Source organism: Xiphophorus maculatus, chromosome 4 (genome assembly GCF_002775205.1).
Source record: "Xiphophorus maculatus strain JP 163 A chromosome 4, X_maculatus-5.0-male, whole genome shotgun sequence".
Classification (NCBI taxonomy): domain Eukaryota; kingdom Metazoa; phylum Chordata; class Actinopteri; order Cyprinodontiformes; family Poeciliidae; genus Xiphophorus; species Xiphophorus maculatus.
This window is the reverse complement of record NC_036446.1, coordinates 34,198,148-34,225,212: the sequence shown is the minus strand read 5'-3', so window position 1 is coordinate 34,225,212 and position 27,065 is coordinate 34,198,148. Positions and strand designations below refer to the sequence as shown.

Here is a 27,065-nt window from a genome sequence, read left to right as displayed (position 1 = left end):
TTTAAAACATATACATAAAAAAACACAAATTACAATATAACCAACATTTATAAAATAATAAAAGTAAACTACATTAAAACGATCCTATAAAGGCAAAATAAGTTTGAAATCTTGTTCAATAAGGTTATTGCAGAAGGGACAGATGTTTTATTTTGTTTCTTTTAATATTTTTTCTAGCCAGGGGAACTTTATAACGCCTCCCAGAGGGAAGAAGCTGGAAAAGGGTGAAGGCACGGTGGCATTACTGCCTTTATCACTATTGATTCTGTAAGCTATTTTAAGGGATTTGTATCTAAAACAGATTTAAAAACACACTAAAATCAAGGAGGCTATAATATAATATAATATAACATAATATAATATAATATAATATAATATAATATAATATAATATAATATAATATAATATAATATAATATAATATAATCAGTGTGAACCTGGCTGCTTCACCTCTGTTCAGCATTTTTTCAATAAATCTTTTCTTATTCATTCCTCTATTGTCAATAATGGTTGCTGCATAAGAGTTTCTACTAACACTTGACATTTATAAAAATGGCACAGATGTTAGGTGTCTTGATATAGGCCAGTTTTGTCACAAAATACATAAATTGTAGAGAGTTTACTATAGTCTTTAATGCACTAACTACAGAGAATGTACGTTGTTTTTTTTAAAATGCTGACTTGAAATTTCTTCAAACTGAAGAAGATAAATCTCACATGCCTGTTTCCACTATAGCTATTCCTCTGCTCAGTTTCCTGTTAACACGGTTACATTTTAGATGTGTTCTGAGCTTCGGATTCTCTATTGGGCCATATGGACTGCAGCCCACACAACTTTGCACAAAAAAAATCACCATTAAGCAGCCTCTGAACATCCTTAAATGGTTTTAGTCTAAAAAAAATCCCAACAGTGTTTTTATTTTTTATGTCTGTTTATTTCTCAGAGCATTAAGGACCATCTGTTACTTTTGAGACTAAGAGCTGTTCTAAAGGGTGGAGACTCTTGCCTACTCTGCAGAACCACTGCTTCATGCCAGCTCCCATTGCTGTCACATTTTCATGCATACCTCCTCATCTTCCCATATATCAGTTGAATGGGTTTCCCTTGGGAAGAACCATATTTTTGTCCCAGTGACTGTCTTTTCAAAACTAAGTTAAAAAAAAGTGGGAACTGCACTTCCATAAACAACAAAATAAACTGCTACATCTACCTCTGATAAATAGAACTGGATGTGTAATCATTTACAATTCATAAACTTAATATGAAAAGATATTTCACAAATTTATGAAACTGTTTTTTATATTTGTTTCTTAGACTGAAGTCTTTCCTAAAATAGATATCAATGAATAACATCAGACTTGTAGTTGTAGATTTTTTCTTAATTCATCACATATCAGCAGTGACATTAAAAGCCTCCTGGACTGCAGGATGAAGAGGAAATTTCAGGATGAAGTGAAAGAAAGTTGCCACTTGAAAACCTGGCAACCTGGAAGATGATCTGGTCAGATTTAATCATGATTTTTAATTATTTCAAGCTTAATAATGTGACAACTTCTACTTTAAATTTTGCTGCTTCTTCTTTCTCCCTCACGTATAACTACTCCTTCCATGCTGCCTGCTGCTGAACATATTAAAGATTTAATTATGCCAAAAAGCTATTCCAGTTATAAGGTGATGGTAGCAGTCTTTATTGTCTGTGTAAACCATATGTTCCATCAACTACATTTTGTTTAACAGTTTTAGCAGAATAACAGAAGGATGTAAGAAATATTTTAATATTAAAGTATTAATAATGACAGCTTTCAGAATTTCAGTCATTTGGAGAAGGTAAAATATTCTGCAAAACTGTATTAAAAAGAGAATTAGAATTATAATCATTTTGGAACAATAAAAATAGAGCAACTTTGTGTAAAAATGTCTTCAGTGCTTTTGTTCAGGACAAACAGAATACATTTACCTGTTACTGAACAGAAAAGCTAAACAACTGCAGCAGAAAGATGGGTTCAACATAAATTATTTAGTTGATATTATGAAATTATATTGTACCATAAAAGAAGCTGCATCACACTTATAATTACACAGCAGCTACAGTATTACAGCATCATTATTAGTCACTTTTGCTGCACTTTAAGAAAACCAGACACTCAACATAAAACAGAAGAGGTGCAACATGTTCTTCATTTACATAAATAATACAAAAAGATGTACATGTTCCTAATCAACACCTTTTGGAGCAGACCTGTTCTTCAGCAGCAAAGAAGATACAGCCCAAAAATTTAATCTGCAAACAACACTCAATTGAACTTTTAAATGGGGGCAAAAAATTATGTTTTTTGTTTTTATTATTGTTGTGCAAAAGAGATAATGTAATATTTGGCTTATGAAGCTATAAAAATGATGACTAATAGGGTGCTGTGGTGATGCAAGGGTCTACGGAGGCGTCAGTCCTCAACACGGCCGTCACTGGTTTGAGTCCCCACCTGATGACCTTCGCCACATGTCTCCCCTGTCTTTCACAACCCTCTTTCCTGTCTGACAACCTTCACATAAATACCACTAGAACCTTAAAAAACATGAGTGATAAACTATAATTAATGAAATTATTGGTAGAGTTTCTTTAGTTGAATCAGGGCACCACCAGACTAAATGGAATCATTAGACATATATGTAAGACTCTCATGAATCGCCTCTCAGCAAGACATATAAGGAAGAAAAAAGGAAGGCTTTATATTCAACTCAAAATAGAGCAAGTTGACAAGATGGCCGCTTCAAGGATGATTGCTAAACACTACTCCTGTGCAAAGGAAAGCTACAGTCCAATATAATTTTCTGGAACACATTGCTATTTGTTTAAATCAAGGATACATTTTCACTTTGGAAACTTGTTATTTTCATTTTATTGAACCATTTTGGAGGAATTTTGACAAAACCACTCTGCTTTGTTGGAGGTCTAGATCAAATGGACTCTGTGAGAGAAGTCTTGTTTTTTTCTTTCTGTCCTTTCTCTACCAAGAAGAAATTGATGGATTTATATTTCCCCATCTTCTTGGAAGAAGATAGCAATGACAATCAAAAAACTAGTTGAGGAATTAATGGTCAAGACGTCACTCAACTTTACTTTTGAGGAAATCAGCAAAGAGGTCAAACAACTCAACCTCATGAGCCTTATGGAAGAGGTTTGTGAGCTAAGGACTACAGTCAACTAAGTGGTGAGAAAACTGGAATATTGAAGCAAAGAATAGATGACTGGAGAAGAACTCCAGGGTTGATGACATTATACAGACATGGACAAAATTGTTGGTACCGCTCGGTTAATGAAACGGTCACAGAAATACCTTCAATCTGACAAAGGTAATAATGAATAAAGATGCGATGAAAATGAACAATTGAAAGCCAGACATTTTCAAACATGCTTCAACAGAATTATGTTAAAAAAAATAATTAATGAAACAGGCCTGAACAAAGTTAATGGTACCCTTAACTTAATATTTTGTTGCGCAACCTTTTGAGGAAATCACTGCAATCAAATGATTCCTATAACTGTCCATGAGACTTCTGCACCCCTCAGCAGGTATTTGGGCCACTCCTCAAACTGCTCTACTTGTCTCTGGTTTAAAAGATGCCTTTTCCAGACGGCATGTTTCAGCTTCTTCCAAAGATGCTCACAATTTAGGTCAGGGCTCATAGAAGGCCACTTCAGAATAGTCCAATGTTTTCCTCCTAGCCATTCTTGGGTGTTTTTAGCTGTCTGTTTGGGGTACTTATCCGTTTGTAAGACAAATGAAAACGTAAAATTTGTTGTCTCATCTGTCAATAGGACATTTTCCCAGAAACTTTATGGCTGTATCATAACATTCCAGTCATTCCACATGTCTCATCTGTATTAGTGACTATTTGTATTATGGTGTTTTCTGCTACAGTGAAAACAGACATAGGAAACCGACACTTTCTGGAAAACATCTAATAAAAAACATTAAAAAAGACAAATTTCTTTGTATGTACAGTTGACATTTATAGAGATAATAGAAACGACTGTGGTGCACAACCTTTATAAAAACACATTTATAACAACAGCATAAATAGTAGGAATACAGAGTGACGATCATTACAAATATATTGGTCCTCTTCCAGCATCAGAGATAAGCCTGAGGCAGAGTGATTGTGGATTCAGTGGGTAAGTACTGAGACCGAGAGGAGCAGAGACATAGTCCTCAAACATAGCCTCCTCTTCAATACCTGCTAGTTTCAACATTAAAAACTCAAAGCAATGACATTGGCTTGCATTAACTGTGATTCATTCTTTCATGACACATTTACTCCCTCTCTTGATCCTAACTTTAGGAATTTGAGGAGGAAAATTGAAAAATTCCACAACTGTTTATGCAGAACTGTACATTATTTAAGATGACCATCAACAAGTAATCACATCAGCATGTCCCAGTGAGCAGAGGAACTACATAGTTGGTCTGAATGCAAGTCACAGGATGAGTTATAAATTCGGAAGTTTAAAAGTTGGTGCAAAGTGTCAACTTTGACTGAAACTTAAAGTGTAACAAAGAAGTCTGCTGAGTTTTAGCACTTTCATTTTAACCACAATGTCACTGAAGCTCAGACTGAAATCTGGGGGTTCACACAGAAAATGTAAAAAAAATTGAAAAGACGGACACCAATAAAGATACTTCTGGGTATAATTAACAGCAAAGATCTGCAGAAATAAACAACCAGTCAGTGTCTCAAGTTTTATCAGTTCTCAAGCATCTTGGTTGTGCTGATGGAGTTGGTGTGTGGACAGTGCTTCAGACATACTGCCTGATTGGTAAAATGAAGTAGACATTTTACTTCATACCAAGAGGTCAGAGCTTTCTCCATGTCTAACTTGTTGGTATTTTCCAAACTTGACCTGACCATATCTTTGTGGGATATTTTCCATCCCAGAAGCACGTCTCACTGATGGACTGTTATTTCCCAAGTAACAGAGTCTCTCTCAGCTTCTCATCCTTCAGTATCTATACATATGTTAACTGATGCTTTCTCCTGGTTTAATACTAACATGGTTTTGTTGTCATTGATCAGCTGCAGCCATATTAAATACATCACTTCCAGATCATTTACAATAGGGTTTATAAGCTAATGTTGCTTACAGTCGGACAATCATCCATCAAGCAGCTGCAGCATATCATTCTTTGCAGGTTCAGTTTTGCAGGATGGGTATGAAATATAGAAAAACATCAGAACAGTAAGTTGAACCCAAGGATGATATCAAGATCATCAATTAACACTTCAGCCAGCAGAACAGACTTTTCATCTGAAAAACAACATAGGGTGATATATAGATACTGCTTATGTAAATGAAGGATTGAGCTCGTTTTTTACAGTAGCACTGTTCAAATAAGAAAGCTGCAGTATTTGTGCATTTGAGGTAAAATTAAAAACTGATGACACAAACTGGATTCTGATGATATAGTAACACATGCACTCATCCTATGAGACATGGAGTCTCACTCCAGCCACTGGTTGTTGTCTGCTTGTTGTATGTCTTTGTAAATACATCAAATCATATGTATGAGAGGCCCCATGGGCCAAAACCTACAAACTCTCTTGCATATACCATCAAACTCTTTTACATATACTAATTAACTCTCTTATGTGCAGTATTACCAAACACACACCAAAAATATCTGTTTGAAATAAACTTAATTATTTATAAATTTTTTATATTAAATATATAATATTAAATTTATATTTACAAAAAAGCATAATGAAATTTTGCGAAAGCCAGAGATGTATTCATTATTAAATTATTTTATCCTTCAATAAACATATTTTTTTAAGTTTCATTTTTGAGTTTATTGTATTTCCAAATTAAACTGATTGTAGTTTAAATTTCTACAAAAATATTCAACCATTATCTCCATTTATGTAGCTTTGTTATTATGAAAACATGATAGTAAATGTGAGATTGAATGACAGAACATGAGAATATCAGTAAATATAGGAGGGTTTGATTGTGAAAGTGAGAATTAATGGTGGTCTGTGTGGATGAGTATAGTGGTATGTGTGAGAGAGTTTGATGGAAAAGGAAATTATCTTCAATTCTCAGTTTCTGATTGGACGCCTGTAATAAAGAAGATTGTCATGGGTTTTAGGAGAAAATAGCTGAGCAGAAGCCACTCAGGCATTTAAGTAATGAGTCTTCTAAATAATATAGTAAATGCTTCCACAGTAATATGAGCAATATCTGAAATGTTAGATACGAGCTGACAGTCAGAGACTGGGCACTCCATCTGCTGCTGCAGTAAATGCTGAACTTCAGCTTCAGTTATGAAGCTGAAGTTGGCTTTCACTTATTACTTCAGGAAATGGCTAAAGGGCAATTCCACATTTTTTCTCACCATCTTGAGAATCTTTTATCTGCTCTAGTTTAAAAACTACACAATTTAGAAACTTCAAACCTGGATTAGATTATTCTTCACCAATAACATAACATTTAGAAACTTAAGTTTGTGAACTATAAAAAATTTACTTAATTTGTGAAAGTTTATTAAAAGGTCATATTAGTTCTTTTTTGCACCTAGACCTCACAGCTCCAGTCTGAAGAGCTGTCAAACTTTACCATCAACCACAACGACAGATGAGTCTGATCCTGGCTCAAAGTCACACTTTTAATTATTCTTATTTATACAATACACCATTCAATCTCACATTCACCATGATGTTTGTGAGAAAAAAATAATTTACTGTGGAAACATAAAAAAATATTAAAATCGTGCAATATATAGCCAATTAGTGTTTTCAAAGCAAAAATATGTGATCCCAAAGGTCAAGATTACCATTTGGATGTAAAGATGTTATTTCAAGGCCCTGACAAGTTTTCATCATAAAATGAAATACAATTTTATTACATTAATATTAATTTCTATGAGACAGAACGAAAAGTTCAGTCTCATAGAAATTAATATTAACAGGTTTAAACAACAATTTTAACAGTTGTTTAAACCTGCTTCATGAGCAGGACAACACTCTTGGAAACAAAAAACTGCATTTTAAACCTGTCTGTCTCTAGAATAAGTTCATCAGTGGAACAGCAGCTGCCCATTTTTTTCCAATCCTGTGGCCTAATGGGAGGGAGAACTCGTTAAAAAACAAACTGACCTTATCTCTCGATGTCTGTACATTAGGGGTCATCACTTCCAGTCCACAAGTGTCCTGCAACTTTTAAATGTGTCTCCACTTCAACATGAGTACACTACTACTACTACTGATACTGATGAGATAATTGTTGATTCAGGAACATGTGTAAGTTTTTGGACTCCAGGCCTTGAGGACTAGAATTGGTTTGGGCAGGAAGAATCAGGTGGTGTGGCACAGATTGTGAGAGAGTTTCATGAATTTAATTATCCCTATCATATTACGCTTGATAGGGAAGAATACCACCATGGGATGGGAGGCAGGGAGCAGTGGAAAAAGGAAGAGACAGTGAAACATATTTTGGAACCTATGGGATTAATAGTTCTTATACCAACCTCTTGTAGTTCAGTCCCTCATGACCGGAGGCCTAACATGTTTTATTTTATCATATTTATATCAAACAGTTTGCCACTTTTTCTTTGGTTTTGTAGTTTGTCCAACCTCATTAAAAGCAATGATGCAACCGTTGGGTAGCTGGACCACCCATTGAAAAGGCAATCTAACTGAATTCGGTATGAATTTAAAATTTATAGTGTGGCTATAAATACATCAATATTGCTTTTTTGTGCGTTACCAGCATGTTTCTACTATTTGCAATGTGTTCACAAAAAACAACCTTAAAATAACCAAAATGTATCAGGAACGTTTTTTTTTTTTAAATTAAGAGGTACAGTCCTCAAGTGCCAGGAGGAGTTTCTTCAGCCTCCATGTTAAAACACATTACATAATTTCACAACTGTTTTTTGTAAGCACTTTTTCCTCAAGCAAAAAAGAAAATGTAATTAAAATTGCTAAATCATTTTAGTTGATTTCACATTTTAGTGAACTATTTTATTTACAATATTTTTTTATATTAACATATAGACTTTCCTTCAGGGAAAAACATATTTTTAATGGAGTATGAAAGGTTGATTTGAGAGCATATTGGTCTATGTATAGGAGTTTGATGGTATATGCGAGAGTCAGTAAGTTTTGGCCCATGGGGCCTCTCATATATATGTGAGATTTAGCGAGTGCGTAGCCTCGTCAGGACCAGGGGCCTCATGCGTACGCACAAAAAATGTGCGGCACCATATTTTACGCACAAGTTGGCATGTATAAAAATGAAAGTGCAAACTTTCTACCCCCTGTGAAAATGTGCGGCAGCCACTCAAATTTTGTGGACAATAAACAACAAAGCGCCAAAACTCACCTAAATACAGTGAGATCTGACTCCATTCAGTGTTATTTAACCCAAGGAGCATTGAACCCGATGTTTTTTCACAATTCTAATCTTTCATTGTTTAAATGTAAACGATGAAACTGAACCACAGTTATCCTCAGACAATAACATAACACACATACAAAATAAATAAAATAAAGGGAGGTGAACACCTCACTTGAATGTACATAGTAAATTTCCTCAGCTCGTCACATAAAGATGTAACGGATCGGTCTATGCGCCGAAACGCATGAAAAAAATGCATGTTATCTGCAGGGTAATTTATTATCACTGAAAAAGAAAATTGAGTCAGATAAGCAGATTAACTCCAAACAGGTGAGGTTTGAAAAATTTAAAGGTGATCAAGATGTGTAGATAAAGTAGCTGTGCAAAGGTGTGCTGTGTAATTGTGGAATGCTTTGGCTCGGATGGAGAGCATCGCCAAATGCTGGGTTTCAGACACATGACCCGGATGACGTGCGAAATTCAGATGGAGGTCCGGAAGTGGTCCAGTTCAAAACAGAGAAAAATGGATCACAGTGAGTACGCCAATGCTCTAAATAGGCTGGAACAGACAAGGTATCTCGGAAAAATACACATATATTTAGGATGTGACCCATATCATCTCGTCGAATAAAAAGACTTGTCATACAATCTTGAGGATTTACCCGGCGTCGAGGAGATAGACATACTGTAACTATCTGGTGCTGCAACCTCATATTATACAACGAGCCAGAAGAAAGTTTTCAAAAACCTGGAAACATACAAATATTTTGTTTAAGGTTGGGTCGACCATTTAGGATCAAAAGAAGTATTAAATGACTGTTGACTTGTTTCTGCCAGGTGAGTAGTGAGTTGTGCTATTTAAAGCAATTAGTCTACGATAACAACGGTATCACTAACAACAAACTAACACGTTATTTTTATGTGCTGGTAAATAATTTATTTATCTTCTGTAAACCCAACTTCATGCTGAAGTTGTATGTTAATGTTGAGTCGTTGTAGGACGCTAGATTCAGGTCCAGTGTAGGTCAACCATTCTCAGCGATACAGAAACCCTGTGTTCATGGCCAGACACGAATCCTGTGGGGGAATAGTCACAGCTCACTGTGATTGTATGGCTGAGTAGGTTATATAGCTTTTCTTTTTTAGTTCATGTTTATTCATCCCACTGAATAAACATTATATTTACTGTCTGGGACTCTGCACTGAGTTTTATGCTAACAACATTAGCACTCTGTGGACTATCAAACTAGGGCATAAAATAATATATCTTATCTTACATATGAATGCTTGTCTTTTTAAGTAACTGTCCATTAAAGTATGTGAAAATACAATTTAAACAATGCGATTGTTACCTGATAGAAAGTGGCGCTGCAAACTCTGGCGTTGTTAGTTTCCGCACCTCCTGTTTTTAGCCCTAGATTGTTGATCCACTTCACTCCTTTTATTTTTTTCTGGTAAGTTTTTTTTAAATTAACTATCCTGTGATCAACTACCTTTACAAGGTAGTAAATGTAAAAGATAATGTTTATCTTTCTCTCTATTAGAACGGTTGGAACAACCATACAGGACACAGACTTTTGGCATTTTGATGCTGGATCAGCAGAAATAAACATTCTGAATTTACTTCCTGCCCTCCATCTGCATTGGATGACGTCGGTGCTACATCATCTTCAACCCAGCAATAGTAGAAATCCGAGGGATCGTTTTATCAGAGACATATTGATCTGCTGGGAAATGTTAAAGATGGTTTATTAGCATTTAGATTGTCCAGACTGATCATCCTGGATCTCTGTGCAGAACTTAAAGGAGCTATGAGTTACTGGTGCAGGTTCAGCTGGACCTGCTGACAGGTCCCAGTGGTGCCCAAAGTCGCTCCTGGAGGGCCGGCATCCTGCATGCTTTAGTTCTCTCCCTGGTTTAAAGCACCTGGATCAAATGATGGCTCGTTAGAAGGCCTAAGAAGAACATTGACCTGCTGAAAAGGTTGTTGGTACCACCAGGGAGAGAACTAAAACGTGCAGGATGCCGGCCCTCTAGGACCGACTTTGGGCACCCCTGGGTCAGACAATCATCCTTCAGTCAAGCTATGCCAGCTTTCTGAATACACCTTTATGAATAGAAAGCATCTCCATTCTGTAAATGTGCAATACACATGATTTCTCTATTATTATAGAATAAACTTCCACATTCCCTACTCACCCCAAAGGACTCTCTGGCACACTGTCTGTCTTTAAATCTCAGTTGAAAGCTCTACTGTTCAAACAAGCATTTCCATTTTATTTTCTTTTTGGAATTTTTTCTCTAAAATGTATTATTTTTATTTTTTGTGAGGTGATCTTATATGCCCTGAAAGCACCTTTTAGGATACGTAATAATAATAATTTTAAATATTCATACTGCTACATGCAAAAACCGTTGCCATGGTTATTGCTGCTTGTGGTGGCAGCCTTCTGGGCATTTATACTAATTTACATATGTGGCGACAGGACAGACCAGCAGCTGCGCTCCATTTCCTGCAAATTAGGATTTATAAAGGAAATGAGCTCAGGTATGTGCGTACGCATGGTTTTATACATCCGAATATTTTTGTGCGCTGCACTTTTCACAATTTTTTCGTATGTCAGTTTTTAGTGTGAAAGTTGTGCACTCTTTTATACATGAGGCTCCTGGTGTGTGCTTGGCACGGTGCAGCCTGATTTAAATCTTGTGGTCTAGGTCTCCTAAAAGAAGACCTGCTGACTGTTCAGATTTGATTAATTCATGACCAGAAATTATTTGACATCCTGAGAAGTCTACATGAATTTACAGTTTGAACAAGAAACAGACACTGACTTTTGGATTTAAATCTAGATGAAAGTTTTAGGATATTTTCATGTCCAGTAATACTTCACCCTTTCTGCAAAACACTTCCTAGACTTCATATTGTTCATGTGACTGCTGACGTCCCAATATCCTGTTCATTTGTGGATGGGGACATATGTCATGGAATCTGTAACTGCAGGTCCTCCTCTTCCTCATCAACATCACTTCTTGGGCCATCTGGGTTTTCAGGACCAAAGCGAGCAGATCGCATCTTCCCAAACAGAGCAGGACTCTGCTGCTGCCGCCTCAGCCTGGTGGTGGGGAGGGGAGAGTCCATGTCAGCATGTTAGTCTGTCGCACAGAGCCCACAGTCTGTCTGCAGGGGAATTTCTCATACGGTGATGTGCTGATCAGTCGTGTGTGTACAGCATCTCAAAGAAATTTATGGATGTACAGTTGTGTGAAGTAGCTATCCGTATTCAGTAGCTTATCTTAGACTTAGACTTAGACTGACTTTATTATCATTTTGCATGCACAGGGTGTATACAGAACGAAATTTCGTTGCACACGGCTCAGAACAATGTTTTGAGGTTCCAATGTTATGAGGTTACTCCGGAATATAAATATAAATATAAAACATAAACACAGCCCCAAACACTAGTTGTTGTTTTTTTTTATCAAAGTGAGTTTGTAGAAGGAAGGTGATGAAGTTTTACAAGAGGAAGGCTGAGAACAGGAGATGCTGTAGTCCTGTTTAAATAGGCTTATTATGAAGCTTATTTAACAACTCAGACCAAGTTTCAGACCAATGTGAGCCAGCAACACATTACACTTTGAATAAGTCTGATTTTGTTTTTGAGTGTTTAACAAATTTATTAAAAAGATAAAACCAAGAAATCCAATTTATGTAAGTATTCGCAGTCCGTGCCATGAGGCTAAAAATGGATACGCATCCAAGGATGTTCAGTGGAAACGCTTCCACTGAACATCCTTGAAATGTTTCTACAGCTTGAATGGAGTCCAGCGGTGAATTCAGTTAGACTTGATTTGGAAAGGCACACACCAGGCTACATACATAGGTACCACAGTTTACAGTGCAGGTCAGTTTTCCTAAAGGCTCCTGAAGGCCTCTTGGACTAGGAGGAGCAAGATTCTCTGGTCTGATGAGACAAAGACTGAAGTCTGGTGTGAATGGCAGGCCGGCATCATGTTTGAAGGAAACCAGGCATGGCTCATCTCCAGGCCTACACCTTCCCCACTGTGAAGCAGGGAGATTACATTTACCTGTTTTTTTCCTTATTTAAGTTCAGAAAATTTGCTCTTAACCATGCATGTACAGTACATCCTGAAGACAATCCTGTAACATATGTACAGCAGACTGTTGGTCATTTGTAGTTACAAGTAGATAGATTTGAATGTTGTCTGCAAAACAATGAAAAGAGACTTTGTGCTTTTTAAACATATAATCCAGAGGCAGCAGATATAAGAACAGGTGCCATTATTGAACCCCAGACACAAGAGAAATGCTGTCCTAGATTTACAGAAAAACTTCTGTTTAAAAGAAAGAACCGAAACCAATTTAGTGCTGTACTTCGAATACCAACAAGTGACTATAAACGGGTCAAAAGGATGTTGTGAGTGTCAAAAGAAGCAGACTGACCTAAAAGTAAAAGAACTGCTGATTTACCTTCATCAACAGTGAATAGAAGTTCATTTAAAACTTTTAAAAGGGCAGTTTCAGTGCTGTGCTACAATTTAAAACCAGACTGAAATTTTTCACCAATTTCATTCAGGTCAAGATTCAGTAAGTCTGCAGTCGGACATAAGCAACTTTCTCCAAAATTGTGGAGAACGTTAGCGCTAACTGGTTAGTGGGAACAAATTTCCCCTTAGAGACAATAAAGTCTAAAAGTCTAAATCTGTTCTGAAGACATGCAGTTTAACAGGATGGGTTGTTACAAACAGAACCATCAATAGACTGCAATAAAAAGAAAGCTCCAAACAAAACCAGAACATCACACTATAAACCATGTAGTCATGATGTTTTGTTGGTTATTTTATCATTTCAGATTATTGTGAAGTGCCAACTAATTTATGGTCAGCTGTCCGGGACAAACATGGCTGTTTCAACAGGAACCAGAATAAACAATGTGGGGTTTGTGGGGTAGCAACAAATCTGTTGAGATGTGCAGAACTTTAACTACCGGAGACCTGCTGAACCAGATGAAGTCTTTCATTGGTTATGCTCTTCTGCGGCTTTGACAGGACCCACGGCTGTCATACTGGGGGAGATGTCACACAGTGTGGATGAGACTGAATCTCAAAAGATCCAAGTTACATCCACATACATGGCTGCTTTTAGACTGGTTTTCCAGAAGAAACATTACAGAGAAAGTCACTAATTTCATCAATCAGTGGTCATGATGGCTAACAAAGTTTAAATTCAACAAACTTATCTTTCAATTAAGGTTCCATGGTCTCAGCTGTGTGGAAGTTAATATGTAGAGTTAGTGTGTTTGGGTTCCACTCAGAACCCACCAGGTTCAGCTGGAGGTGTGTGTGTGAGTGCATATGTGTCTGAACCTCTGTCACTCAGCTAACCTCTCTCTCCATCAGCCTTACCCCTCCTCTTCTCTTTGTCTTCTCTCCATTTTCTCCACATTGTCACTATGAGCCTCAGCAGCCAATCACCAAGCTCCCTATCACATGTTACCGTAGTAACAGAGAGCTCTCTTGTTGTGTTGCTGTGTGCCATGCCAGGCGTCAGAGTGATTTGAGAAATCAACATAAACACAGCCCCAGCTTCCATATGTTGTTGGGACAACAACATATATACTATGTTGTTGTATACAACATATATAACTTTATATAACTTTTTCTCCTTATGAGAAAAAGTTATGTTTTTGATCTAGGGTTTAAGTTTAGGACTAAGGTGTGGATTAAGTTTATTTTAGGTTAGTGTTATCCATGTACTGGTAATAGTTAGGTTTAGGGGCACTCTGTAAAAATAGATGAAAAATGAACAGACGTCCACACGTGTGTGTACATCTCACCTTGACTGCAAGTGTTCCAGTTGGACCTGCAGATTCTCAGTCTGCTCTACCTGCTCATCCAGAGACCTCTGCAGTTTCCTTGTCTGGTTATGAGATTCATCCAGCTGGACACACACACACACGCACACCCACACAGTGAGTTGTGATGGTTTTCAGTATGTTCATCACATAAAAAAAAAAAAATGTTGCGACATGCCTATGCAATAAATCAATTAATCACATGATAAATTAAAACAAGCTCAATAATATCCATAATTTGCTTTGGTCTCATCTAGCCATTTTTTGAAGGACAGTTTTGTTTACAGAGACTTCATAATTTGTTTTATTTGTTGTTTCTGTTGTTTTGTTTATTTTGGATATTTAAAATGTCTTCCTGTTCTCTACAATTTACAGTTTATTGACCTCTGAGAATGTGTTCTTGCACTATGTCATTACCATTGTTTACTTGAAAATGGTTTCAAAACAACATTATTATCATTTATTGCAATGAGAATTCATTGTTCAGTAAAACTTGTTATTGTGATTGATTTACTCCTTATTGCAACTGGCCTACATCCTGACTGAGACCTGCTGGGATGGCAGCTAGAGGAGCGGATATTAAATATTGACTTAAAGGGGTGAATATTTATGTAATTTACATAAGTATTTCATGTTACATATTGCTTTAATTGTCATTGCTTTGTGAAAATCAGTTGTCACTTTGACAAACATTTTGTAATTTTTTTTGTCCAAAAAAAAAGCCATTATGCCATTAAAAATAATAAACACAATAACAGATTAAAACATCCAAGGGGGTGAATATTTTTATAGACAATGAATCTGCCAGATTGAAATGCATCACACTCTAACATACCAAGCTATTTGTGCTGCTGTTGGATCAGTTTTGAAAAAGTTATTTAAAGCAACAGATCTTCTACTCATTTAATACACAAAGTCTAGGAAATGTTACGCATATTTGACACCCAGGCCCTAAAAGATGAACATATATGTGTTCGTACCTCGTCTTCAGCCTGGCCCAGTTCTTTTTTCAGTTCCTCCACCCTCAGACGGAGCTTCTTGACCTCGCTGTCGTGGCTCTCCACCCTTCGGTTGGCATGGGCCAGTTCCGCAGTGCGCTCCTGGAACTGCTTCTTGAGCTTTGCATGAACATGACGAAGATCGGCCAACTCCTGCAAACGCAGCACACAGCAATGAGATCATGACACCTCTGATTATCTGCTAAACCTCTGAGGCCTGAAGGACACACACAACTTCTTTAATAGGTTCAAGGTTAAGTTATAGAAAAAATAGGAGATTAAACATGACCAATTCCATTGTCTCAATTGTAATTAAATAATTAAATACCAGGTTTTAGCATTTATTTGAAGCTAAATGTAGTACTTGTACTTGTTTTATTTTTAGCTCTTTTTGGGGGTTAAATGTGAAAATTTGTATTTTGATGCACAAAACTATCCTAAAATCTAAAAAAACTAACAAACAAAAAAAACAAGAGTTACACCTTAATTTCTATATTTGCATATGAAAAGAAGTATTACAATATGAACATCTGTATTTTGAAATATTATGACTTCTAGGCAGCAGAACCCATTTAATCCCAGCCAGTTTGTAACAATAATGTTTGACTTTTGTGGACATTAATAGCAACAATAAAGTGTCAAAAAATCTAAGTATAAGGCAAAATTATTAAAATGCAACATTGTTATATCCTTTCAAGCTTGCAAAAACAGCCCACATGGTTATATTGAAATATCCATCTGAGATAAATTCAGCAGAATAATAAAACCACATTCAGGAATTCACCAGAAGGTGTGTGTGTAGATCATTCTTCTGTTTCTGTTGAAACAAGAAGGATTTTTCATTTTCAGCTCGCCTGCAGTCGAACTCTGTTCGTGAGAATAAAACCCAATGAAAGTCAAACTTTTCCTTTCAGTGTGTTTACAGCACAGAGATACAGTTGGAACTTTCTCCTTGACATTTCTCTGCAGGGCAACAAACATCATCCAGCCTCTGCTGCCAACAGACACATTAATGGGTCTCAGCGGAAGTATTACATTGCATACATTTGGTCTTTCAGGATGGAACTGTGGGAAGTTGTGGTCATGGTCGAGTTGAAGCCACACCCACCTATAGAACTGCACTGATATTGACAATGGAAAATCTGTGTTTGAAGATAATGGACTCATTAATTATGCAGTATCTTCAACTGCACTTTCATGCTTGATGTTGTTGATTTATTTTGGCACTTCACTGCCTCTCACCTAATGGCTCCCCCTACAGAGCTTTCAAGAAGCTTCTGTCAACTTGCTCTGCATCAGTGGGAACTAGAAGACAGATGAGAGCTGCAGCGTCGGCCACACTAATTGGTATTACCAGTGAAAAGGGAGAAAACTCCCTGATATTAATCTGAATTTTATTGCACAGGAATAATTTCATGATAAAAATTCCAGAAACATAAAGCATGCATGGTGCAGCTGCTGAGCTGAGGAATGTACGCACAACAGCCCACTAAGCACCCTCTAGTCTGGTGCAATGATGAAGAAGAGCAACAGCGAGTTCCTCCATGCTTTTGCTACAGAGCTGTTTCTTACAGAGATGTGCTTATGGTTGCACCAGCTCCAGTCTCACAGCGAGTTCTCCACCTTTCCTTGTTCTCCTCTGCTCTCAGGTTCACCCTCATAAGTTTAAATCGATCTGAATAAACCACAGAATCTGCTGTCAACTCAGTGTGTCATTCAGCCACACTGAGTACTCCCACTCTAGGTGGATGAGAGCTGTAGGTTCAAATCATCATCTTGATTTGCTCTCCAAGATGATGGAGGGCAAATCATCTTGTATTAATCTTGTAATAATATTGTTTATGTCTTTAATCCAAGTCAACTCACCAATGTACCACATGCACATCCAAACACAAAGAAAGGTTTGACATTAAGATAACGGTTTGTGTGGTCGAGGAATGATGAGCAGAAGAACTGAGGAAAGGCAAGAAAATCCACAGAAAGGAATGAACCAATATGGTAAGACCTTAATAACAATAATAATATTAACATTCCTACAATAACATAAAATCAAACAGCCACAGATCCTGAAAGTTTTTTTTTTGCCTGAAATGTTGCTAAACATAGCAAGAAAGTGGTTAAGTTGGCAGCAGTGGGTGACGATTCTTAACTGTAAACATGCAGAAATGACCTGTTGGTGTTGGTCTGTCAGTCAAACTTCTCTTACAGCAGACCAGAAGAGGACAGCGATTGATTTTTAAACCTTTGTTGAGGTATATAAGATAGGCTTTACATGTACGTGTCAGCCGAACATCTGAGTTTTAATTTTTTTTTTTACAAGCAAATACATGAAGTTTCAGTGGCAGGAGTTGGATGACATTGAAATCCAGCAGTTAAGGCTTTGTCACCGTATTGATGTCTGCCCCTCCAGCAGGGAGACATGACAGCTTGTTTTCTAAACCAGGGAATTTAGCCGCTGCTGCACAACAATCTGAACTGAAAGAGCCATAATAACTCAATAATAACATAATACCATAATAACTCAACTACTATGTATAATCACAGTTTGGAAATGGCAATGCTTGTTTCAACAAAGAGCTGGGCAGCACACACCCTGTCTTCCATTTCTTAAATGTAGGCTATACTAAAGTAGTGTCACTGGCTCCTCCAGCGGGTCAGAGAAGGAACAGCAACCAATCAAATTCAGTTACCTACCCATGTCATTTTAACTTTAAGTCAGTGAATGTATGACAACCTGGACCTGTAATTCCCATGAGCCACCACCGGAGGGAGTGGAAAAGCTGAAGCCTACTCATTTGTTTTGGGCGTTGAGTCTGTGCACAGCTAGTCTGACCATTGCTTTCTAGCATATACCAAGCAAAGCAGCAGAAAACTAATAATAAATTTACTAATTTACTTTAATTTATGTTTTTTACTTTACTACTGTAAATTCTGTAGAAACAATTTTTGATTGCTTACAGATTTGTGGTACCCACCTTGTTTCTCTCAAACAACTCGCTCTGGATGGCCTTCAAGTCTGTGTCAAGTGCCGAGGCGGCCTGCCGACGTTTCTTGGCCAGTTGCTCCTCCAGGTCTTCCACCTGAGCCCGCAGCTTTTTGTTGTCCCTCTCCAGGGCCAGTTTCTCCGTCTCCAAGCGCTCCCTGCGGCCCCACTCTGCAGCGTTCTCCACCTGCAGTCTCTCCATCTGAAGGAAACGTACAGTCAGTATTAGTCCTGATACCACACATCCAGCATTGCATAGATACCCAGAACATGGCAGATGCTCAGCTGAAAAACGCTGAACAAAGGATAGAAATGCAGGGGACTAAAGCTGAAGCTAGATGTGGAAGTCATTAGACACTGGTTTGAGTGAAACACTGGAGATTCTGGCACCTAAGCAGTCAGCCTAACTGGCTTCAATCTGGTCTTTGGTGAAACATTATTCTCAAACTAACAACAAACAAACAAAAAATTGGCTGACTGCTAACTGTGAGCTGAACAGTATGGCTATGCCTATTGCAATAAACAATAAATCAATTAATCGCACGATAAAATAAAATGAGCTCTATAAGAAAATGGGTGATAAGATTGCTTGTTTGTTTTCATCGTATCTCTCTTCCTACAAAAGAGATTGAATCTCAAAAGATTTCATTCAGGTGCCTCAAGTTACTGACAGTCCATTTTCATTGAGGTGTTCAAATATAAAAGGCCAATGCAAAATAAAGCGTACTAAGAGTTTGTTTAATCGCAAATGACATGATGCCCTATAAATCTAACTGAAAAGCCAGCACTTTGAAAAATGCTGCAAACATTTGTGTATTACAGTACACAGTAGTGAGTTTATACTTTTTCCCCACAAAAGTCTTAACTGGCAGTATAGCCTGTTTGAGCCAAATGATAAATATATCTTGAAGGGCAAATTTGTTTACAGAGACTTCAAAATCTATTTCATTTATTTATGGTTTATGTATTTTGTATATTTAAAATGTCTTCCAGTTACAGTGTTAAATGTTCTTCAGAAATTACCTTAATTATTTTTGAAAGGGTGTATTTGCATTTTTATGCCATTTTATGATATTAATTTTGGTCTCAAAATGACAATATTATCATTGTCATGTTAATGAATTTCTGGAAGAATTAATCACCCAGCAAAATTTGTTATCATGACAGGCGTAAGTACAACTCCTTGGGTTAGTTGTCAGCTGTCATAACAACCACATCATTTTCAACTGAAAGACCAGCTGATGAGCTGATGGTCAACAGCACGGCCTGGAAGCAAAACGCTGCCAGGAGGTTTTTGCTGCTTCTAGAACTTGATGGGTTTTTTGGCGTGCAAGAGCCTACATATAAGACCAAAAATATATCATACCTATGGCAGATACAGATTTAAAGTAATCCTTGAGTTTTGCCGACATTTTTCCTTTAACTGCAAGTGCTGTTAACATTTTGGAGCAGCAGTTAGTTGGAAAAGTTTGATTGCTATAATAAATATTTTTCTACCAATGATTGAGAATGGTGTAAATCCTTGTAAAAATGTTTTTACTTAACTGTAAATAAAAATAATTATTTTGTTTTTCAAAATTTATATTTCTTTTGCATTGTTTTATTATGTCTTAGTGATAAAATGATCTGTCTCCCTTCCTATGAAAAGAAAGTTAACTCTAATACAACAATCCAGCAACAGCTCGGTGGTCATTGTGTATTTTTCATCATGATGAAACACCTGTCACCAGTTGATATCAATAAAGTGGAATCCATGGGGCCCTGGTCAAGAAATTCCCTAACGTACACCCACACGCCCACACATCCACCCCCACATGCACGCACACACACGCACACCTGTCCTTGTGGTCCTGCTATCTTACCTCAGCTCGAAGCTCAGCCAGTTTTTTATCCATATTGGTCCGTGCTCCCAGTTCATCTTCCAAGTCTTCAGAGATGCGGCCTAGTTCATCCTGATGCATTTCCTTCAACAGATTCAGCTACATGGTGTCGAAAGAAACAAGAATAGTATTAAAAAAACATGGATCTTTCAGGAGTTGGATTTCATTTTTAGAATTTTGGGAAAAGAGCAGCTATTAAACAAAGCAGAATTCTTTCCAATGCTAAATGTGTCCTTGTAAAACCAGTTCCAAGGTTTTCACTCGGCTTTTTACCAGTGTTGGTGTGTGTTACCTCTGGTTCATGTTCTGTGTCTACTCTTGCTAAGCACAGTAGACACACAGGAGAGGATAACCATCACATTATCCTCTCCAAGCCTCGCCTTTCTCCTCTCCTGCTCAGGTCTGAGAGAAGCCATCTTGAAGAACTGATTAGTGCAACAATATCTACACAGGTCTGCTTAATAAAATTCATCATCAGCTGCAGTTGACCCAGAACGTTGCAGCGGATGTTCTCACTAAAACCAGGAAGATAGAGCACATTACCCAGTTCTACAGTCCTTCCACTGGCTCCCTGTAGCTCAAAGAATAGATTTTAGAATACAGTTGGATTATAAATCGTTGTACAGCTTGGCACCTCTCCTAAGGAGGAGGTGGCAAGCCTATAGGTTTCTATAACCTTCTGGTCTGCTCTGCATCCCCAGAACCAGAAAAAAACATGGAAAAGCAGCATTCAGTTTCTATGCATCACAAATCTGGAAAAAACTTTCAGAAAATTGTAAACAGCTGACACACTGAGTTCCTTTAAATCAAGACTAAAACCCACCTGTTCAGAATTGCTTTTGAACAATTATAAATGAAACACTAACCAACATTTTGATGTGTAATGATGGCACTTGGCAAAATAGTGTTTCAATTGTTGATTTTTGTGTTTTTATGATGTAAAGCACTTTGACCGGCCTTTTTACTGAAATTTGATTGACTGATTGATTAATCTTTGAAGCTGTTATTTAAATCTTGTCTACTTACTTTTTACTTTGTACCTGTTTATTTGTAAATGATAACTGTTTATTTGACCTCCTTTTTCTATGTCTACAGCACCTCCTAGTGAATTTTTTAGTTATATTTCCTTGTGCAAGTAATGTAAATGACAACTTGTGTCCACATCACACCTCCTCACCTGCCACATTCCCTTTCTGCCCCAACTCCCTGCCGGAGCCCTTGTTGCCAGATGTTTGCAGCTGGATCTGTCCAGGCCGAATTAAGGCTCCACACAATAAATGTCTTTAGCCAATCATAGAACAGGTTGTCAAAAAACACTGAAAACCCAGATGGGACATCAACAGTACCACTAAACTGAATCTTTGCTAACAAGATGCTAACTATTTCAGCAAAATTCTGTTTTAATTATTCAGGCTGTTCTTGTTTTAGTCATCCTTCATGTCAAGTCTAAATCATTTCCTCTATATCAAACAGCCCAGTTAGCTTTTTGCCCAACTGATTGCAGAGCAGGTGAATGAAATCTTTCCTTTTTATGTTTTTCCTTTTTAAAAGTTTGGTCAGTTTGAATCAAAAAGACTTCACAGAGGACAGTGCTGCTGAGATGATCAGCAAATGTTGGATTAGAAGCTCCAGATGTCCAACAGCAGCAGGGCCTTCTCCTCCCTCAGTTCTTCATTTTGTCACATTCAAATTCAAAAATACTTTATTGATCTCAAAAGGACATTACATTCGGTTGTAACTCATATTAATTCAAATTCTTCAAAGCGTTATTAGACATTGATGGCTGTCAGCAGGGAAGATTTCCTGTAGCGGTTTGTATTAGAGGGAATCTGAAGACGCTTCTGATTGAAGACATTCTGTTTTCCCAAGGCAGTTTCATAAAGAGGGCGGTCAGGGCTATTCATAATTTTTTAAAAGTAAAATCCTTCATCATCTCCAGAGGTTCCAGTCATCTCCAGAGTAGAACCCAAACAGAACCAGCCTTCTTTATCAGGCTTTTGAGCCTTTTTAGGTCCTTGGTTCTGAGGCGGCTGCCCCAACAGATGACGGAAGATGAGATGACACTCTCAACCACAGACTTAAAGAAGATCTGCAGCATCTTGCTGCAAACATTGAAGGATCTTAGTTTCCTCAAGCAGTCAAGTCTGCTCTGTCCCTACTTATAGATGCTTCACTGTTGCATCTCCAGTCCAGTCTGTTGTCCAGACAAACACCAGAGCAGAGCAGACCAGAACCAGAATGAATGAGAAGTCTGGAAGGTTGATACAACAACAGCAGATCTTTAATATATTGTGGTGCTAAGCTGTTCAATGATTTATAAACTATCCATCTTAAACGCTTATCCCTAGGGGTTGCGAGGGTTGCTCGTGGCTATATCCAACGGTCAATGGACAAGAGGCGGGGAACACCCTGGACAGGTCGCCAGTTCATCGTGGGATTTATAAACTAACAACTGTATTTTAAAGTCTATTCTCTGAGCTACAGGGAGCAGGTGGAAGGACTTTAGAACTGGGTGATGTGCTTCATCTTCCTGATTTTAGTCAGAGCGCCAGCAGCAGCGTTCTGGATCAGCTGCAATTGGAGGATTATTTAGGCAGACCTGTGAAGACAATGTTGCAATAATTGATGCGACTAAATATATATGCATTGATTAGTTTTTCTAGATCTTGCTGAAACATTAGTCCTCTAATCCTGGAAATATTCTTCATGTGAAGACTTTGTTGGTCTTCTATCACTTTATGTGGGTCTGAAGGTTCAGAGTCCATCGCTACTCCCAGGTTTTGGGCCTGACTACTAGTTTATGGTTGTGATAACTGAAGCTGTGCGTTGACTCTAGATCGTTATTCTTTAGGCTCAAAGATAATGACTTCAGTGTTGTTTGTGTCCAGCTGGAGAAAGTTATGGCACATTCACACACTAATTTGTTCTAAGCATCAGTTCAGTGCTTCAATGGGTTCAGAGTCACCTGGTCTCTTCATGATGTAGAACTGTGTGTCAACTGCGTAGTTATGGTAGCTAAGCTTATTTTCCTGTTATAACCTGAGCTAGTGGTAGCATATAGATATCGAATAAGAGAACCTTGGGCTAGCTCACATGTGACTTCTGTCTGCTTCGAAGAGAAGTTTCTCTGTTTTTTATGTAAGATTCAAACCAGTTGAGTACTGGACCGGAGAGTCCGACCCAACTCTCCAGTCGTTTCAGTAATATGTCAATATTATGATCAATAATATGATCAACAGTGTCAAATGCTGCACTGAAGACTGACAGAAACATCACTGTGGTTCTTCCACAGTCTGTATTTATGTGGATGTCATGACCACTTTGTTGAGAGCAGTCTCAGTAATCCTGTGAGCCCGCCAGTCTTATAAAATATTGGGGGAAACTCTGCAGCAGCTTCCATCTGGTTTCAGACCTGATGTGCAGTTTCACAAACACTGACCAGAGGAGCAGATTTGGGTGATTTGACGAACTTTTGTCTATTTTTTTTGTGATAACAGAAAAACATTTATTCTGACTGAAAATGTAAATCATCCTGTTACAAAGTTAAGCATCACAGTTTAAAGGAATCACTGTAGTAGCGTGTGACTGTCATCAGATGACTAGGTCCAGTCCATGAACCACAGCCTCTGCCAGCAATCTCACCTGTTTGAGCGCTTCTTGTTTGCTTTTACTAAGGTCCTCGTATTTCAGTTTCCACTGGCTGAGTTCAGTCTCCAGTCTCTCAATGCTCTTACTCAGGGCCAGCTTGTCTCTGGGGTAAACAGAAACAAACATTAGCAACACCACATGAAGGGTTATTGGCTGAATAAAATGGCAACTGCTATCTTTAAAATTTGTTCTCATAATCTGTTTTTCCACATAAAAGAGTCAGTATAGCGCATCCTCCATTAGCCGGATTTTGCGATATTCAGACAAATGCTTAGTTGAAACTACCTTTTTAATGGTTTTGTTTGACAAAGTTTCAGAAACTAAAAATAAATCGATAAATAGATTTATCGATAGATTAATTAAGTCTCAATGGCTGATTTTAGAACCGGTCTAACCTTACTCAACTAAAATCAGATATGACTGGGTTCCTTCTTCCTTTACTACAGTCATATTCAATAAATTAGAAAATACATAATGAAGAGTTCCATTTGTGAGATTAAAAGTACCTTTTAAAAATAACAACCTTTAGGCAGACATTAAACATACTTTTCATTAAGTCCAGATTTCTGATTTTTAATTTTTTTTTTAATTATTGGTATGATGTTATATTCTAATTTTAAATCTTACATTTTCTTTGGCTGTTAGCAGAACGTCATGATTAAGAGAAATAAAGGTGTTAAAACATCAGTAGGCCTGTCACGATAGCAAATTTTGCTGAGCGATTAATTGTCTCAAAAAATTATTGCGATAAACGATAATATTGTTTGAAGACCTTTTTACACTGATGTAATGGAAATGACATAATAATGCATGTGATTTCCTGCCAAAGATAGATACACTTTATTTTCAAAAGAACACTAAACACTGGAACTGATAAACAAAATAAACAAAACAACCAAAAACAAAAACAAAATGGATTCTCAGTCTCCATTAACAAAAAATGTACTTGATAAAAACTAAACAACATAAAGCCAAAGTGGAAATAAATACTGCATTCAACCTAAAGACTGCAGATTATGAAGTCTGTATATTATGTTGCTCTTCAGTAATAATTAGATTTAAATGGAAAAGATGGGCACATCGACTACCTGATGCAATAGTTCACACTAACAACAATCTTAGAAAGTTGGTCTTTCTAAGATTGTGTGGTGTGTTATGGTAGATCGTTGTTGCCGCTCCGATCTAAATCAGGGTTTTTCCCCCGACTGGGATCGTTAACGCAGCCTGTTGAATGTGACACGTAGCCAATCAGAAAGCGCGGATTCCCTCAGTGCTTTCTGAGGGGAAATTACGTCGGGGAATCCCAAACAGCTGACACGGCGCAACCCGAAGTCCAGCGGACATTGGAGATGATATGTGGAAACAACATTAATGTTTATTGAACATGCAAAGAATATAGAAATGACAAGGGGAGGAGTTGGAGCGAAATTCCTACCACAGTTGATAAACCCGGTAACTTTTCAGCTGTTCTTCGTTAACGTGACGTAAATAGGTTATAATGATTTTCATTCAGTCAGGACTTTACACTGACACTAGCCACATGCATTGCAGGTAGATTGTAGTAAAGCATTGATTAATGCCTGGTTTTAAAATTAGTTCACTGGACTTGTAGCCATTATTTTGTGCCCATTGTTGGACACCACACGGCAGGACCGAACCCGATCGAACCTTTATACCTAGGATTTCTGTCGGCTAATATGTGGTCTCAGGTTTTGAAAATGGGCCGACAATCCCCCGACAGCTCTAAGATCCTGTAGTGTGCGCTGGGCTTTACACTAAGGAAATTAGGAAGGGAGGAGTCAGTGGAGAACACCGGAGCAGAGCCCTTTTTCATTCAGTGTCATTAACAGAAAGAGAAAAAGGCCGGAAGAGACGATAATGGCGATAATTGAAATGACGTCGATAGTTTTAATTTATCGTACGATTAATTGATTTATCGTTTATCGCGACAGGCCTAAACATCAGTCTAATTAATCTATATAAACTATACTTAGAAATTAGTTATTGAAATAAATTTACTTTTCAATAATATTCTTATTTATTGAATGAGTCTGTATTTTGTGTCATTTTTAGTATTCAATGAAAAAGTCAATCATTCTAAATCACAGTTTTAGTCACTATGACAGTTAAGCTTTTGTATCATTTTCACTGATAATGATAAGAAACTTAAGATGAATTCTCTAAGTGACTGGAAAACTGCTGCTTTCCGTCACACAATCACATTTTCCATTTGTCACCACCAAACTGAAGATAATCGCTATAATAACAATGAAGAAAACAACCGCAGTTAGTTCCCCATAATGTCAGAGGTATCAAATCTAACTTATAACCTGCGATCCAGTGACCCACAGTGACCCATTCCCCAGTAAGGTTTGCTCCCTCTTACTCTCTCTCTTTCAGCAAGACTTTCTGCGATTCGTCGAGTCTGAGCTGCAGGGCGTTGAGCTTGCTGGGATCTTCCTCCACTGAGCTCATGTCCTCCCACAGCTGCCTGCTCCGTTCCTGCCGGCTCAGACATGATGACGAGCGGGAGCCGGTTGCGCTGACACCCCGACTGCTCCAGCTGTCCTGAGCATCAGAACCTGGTGCTCCACAATGCAAGACTGACTCAAGCAGCTCCAAGTCCTTAAAGAGAGGGAGAGAAATTCACTCCAGGCTAAATGTGAGCTCTGAGCACAAAACGCTCAGGATTATCTAGCGCTGGGAAACAAAGTCAAATATTACGTTAAATAACAGCACTCATGAGGAAAGAGCAACTCAACTCAGCACTCTTCAAAAACACATGTGTAACATGCCACATTAGAACAGGTGCTGATTCTATCAGATAAAGCTGATCCAATAAGTAAGATGGATGTTCTTGTTAGTTGATAAATGTGGTCAAGTTTGGCCTTCTTCTTTACCTAGTAGAGGCTCATCCAAGCTTGGTAAAGTATGATAGACTAATAGAGAGTGACAATTTTTTAGTGATCACAGCATTAATACAAATATTAGGTCAGAATCTATAGGAAGAAAAGTGAAACATCGTGGGGTCTTAGCTTAGACCTCTCTGACCGTTTCTGCATCTCCACATCATGTCCATCTCCCAGGTAACCAGCTGGTGGCTACAACAACACACATACACTGCTATCTTCTCAACTGCCAGAAAAGATGGCAGTTGATATTAGAAATTTCCATGTTATGGACCATACTATCAGAAACACAGCAAACCAGGAGGAAGAAAGGCCTTAGAAATGATCATGTTGAGAAATTTAATATGAGAATGGCCAAAACAATGGCTACAAAGATAAA

At 37.7% G+C, this 27,065-nt stretch overlaps 1 protein-coding gene across 2 annotated transcripts in view; it reads right to left on the bottom strand.

The window, feature by feature from the left end:
- Positions 1 to 10,377: 10,377 nt before the first annotated feature.
- The window catches only part of ccdc102a (coiled-coil domain containing 102A), a 37,179-nt gene continuing 20,491 nt past the window's right edge, over positions 10,378 to 27,065 (bottom strand). The window contains exons 4-10 of one of the 2 annotated variants that reach the window (XM_005812981.2): positions 26,164 to 26,402; positions 23,772 to 23,880; positions 20,112 to 20,228; positions 18,242 to 18,451; positions 15,249 to 15,419; positions 14,251 to 14,354; positions 10,378 to 11,508 (exon numbers count right to left, since the gene is read on the bottom strand). In XM_005812981.2, coding sequence (XP_005813038.1) covers positions 11,376 to 11,508; positions 14,251 to 14,354; positions 15,249 to 15,419; positions 18,242 to 18,451; positions 20,112 to 20,228; positions 23,772 to 23,880; positions 26,164 to 26,402 — 1,083 coding nt within the window. In that variant the 3' untranslated portion in view covers positions 10,378 to 11,375. Of the gene's footprint in view, positions 11,509 to 11,854; positions 12,456 to 14,250; positions 14,355 to 15,248; positions 15,420 to 18,241; positions 18,452 to 20,111; positions 20,229 to 23,771; positions 23,881 to 26,163; positions 26,403 to 27,065 lie in introns of those variants that run through there. The other variant, XM_023333037.1, reaches the window with a different exon arrangement.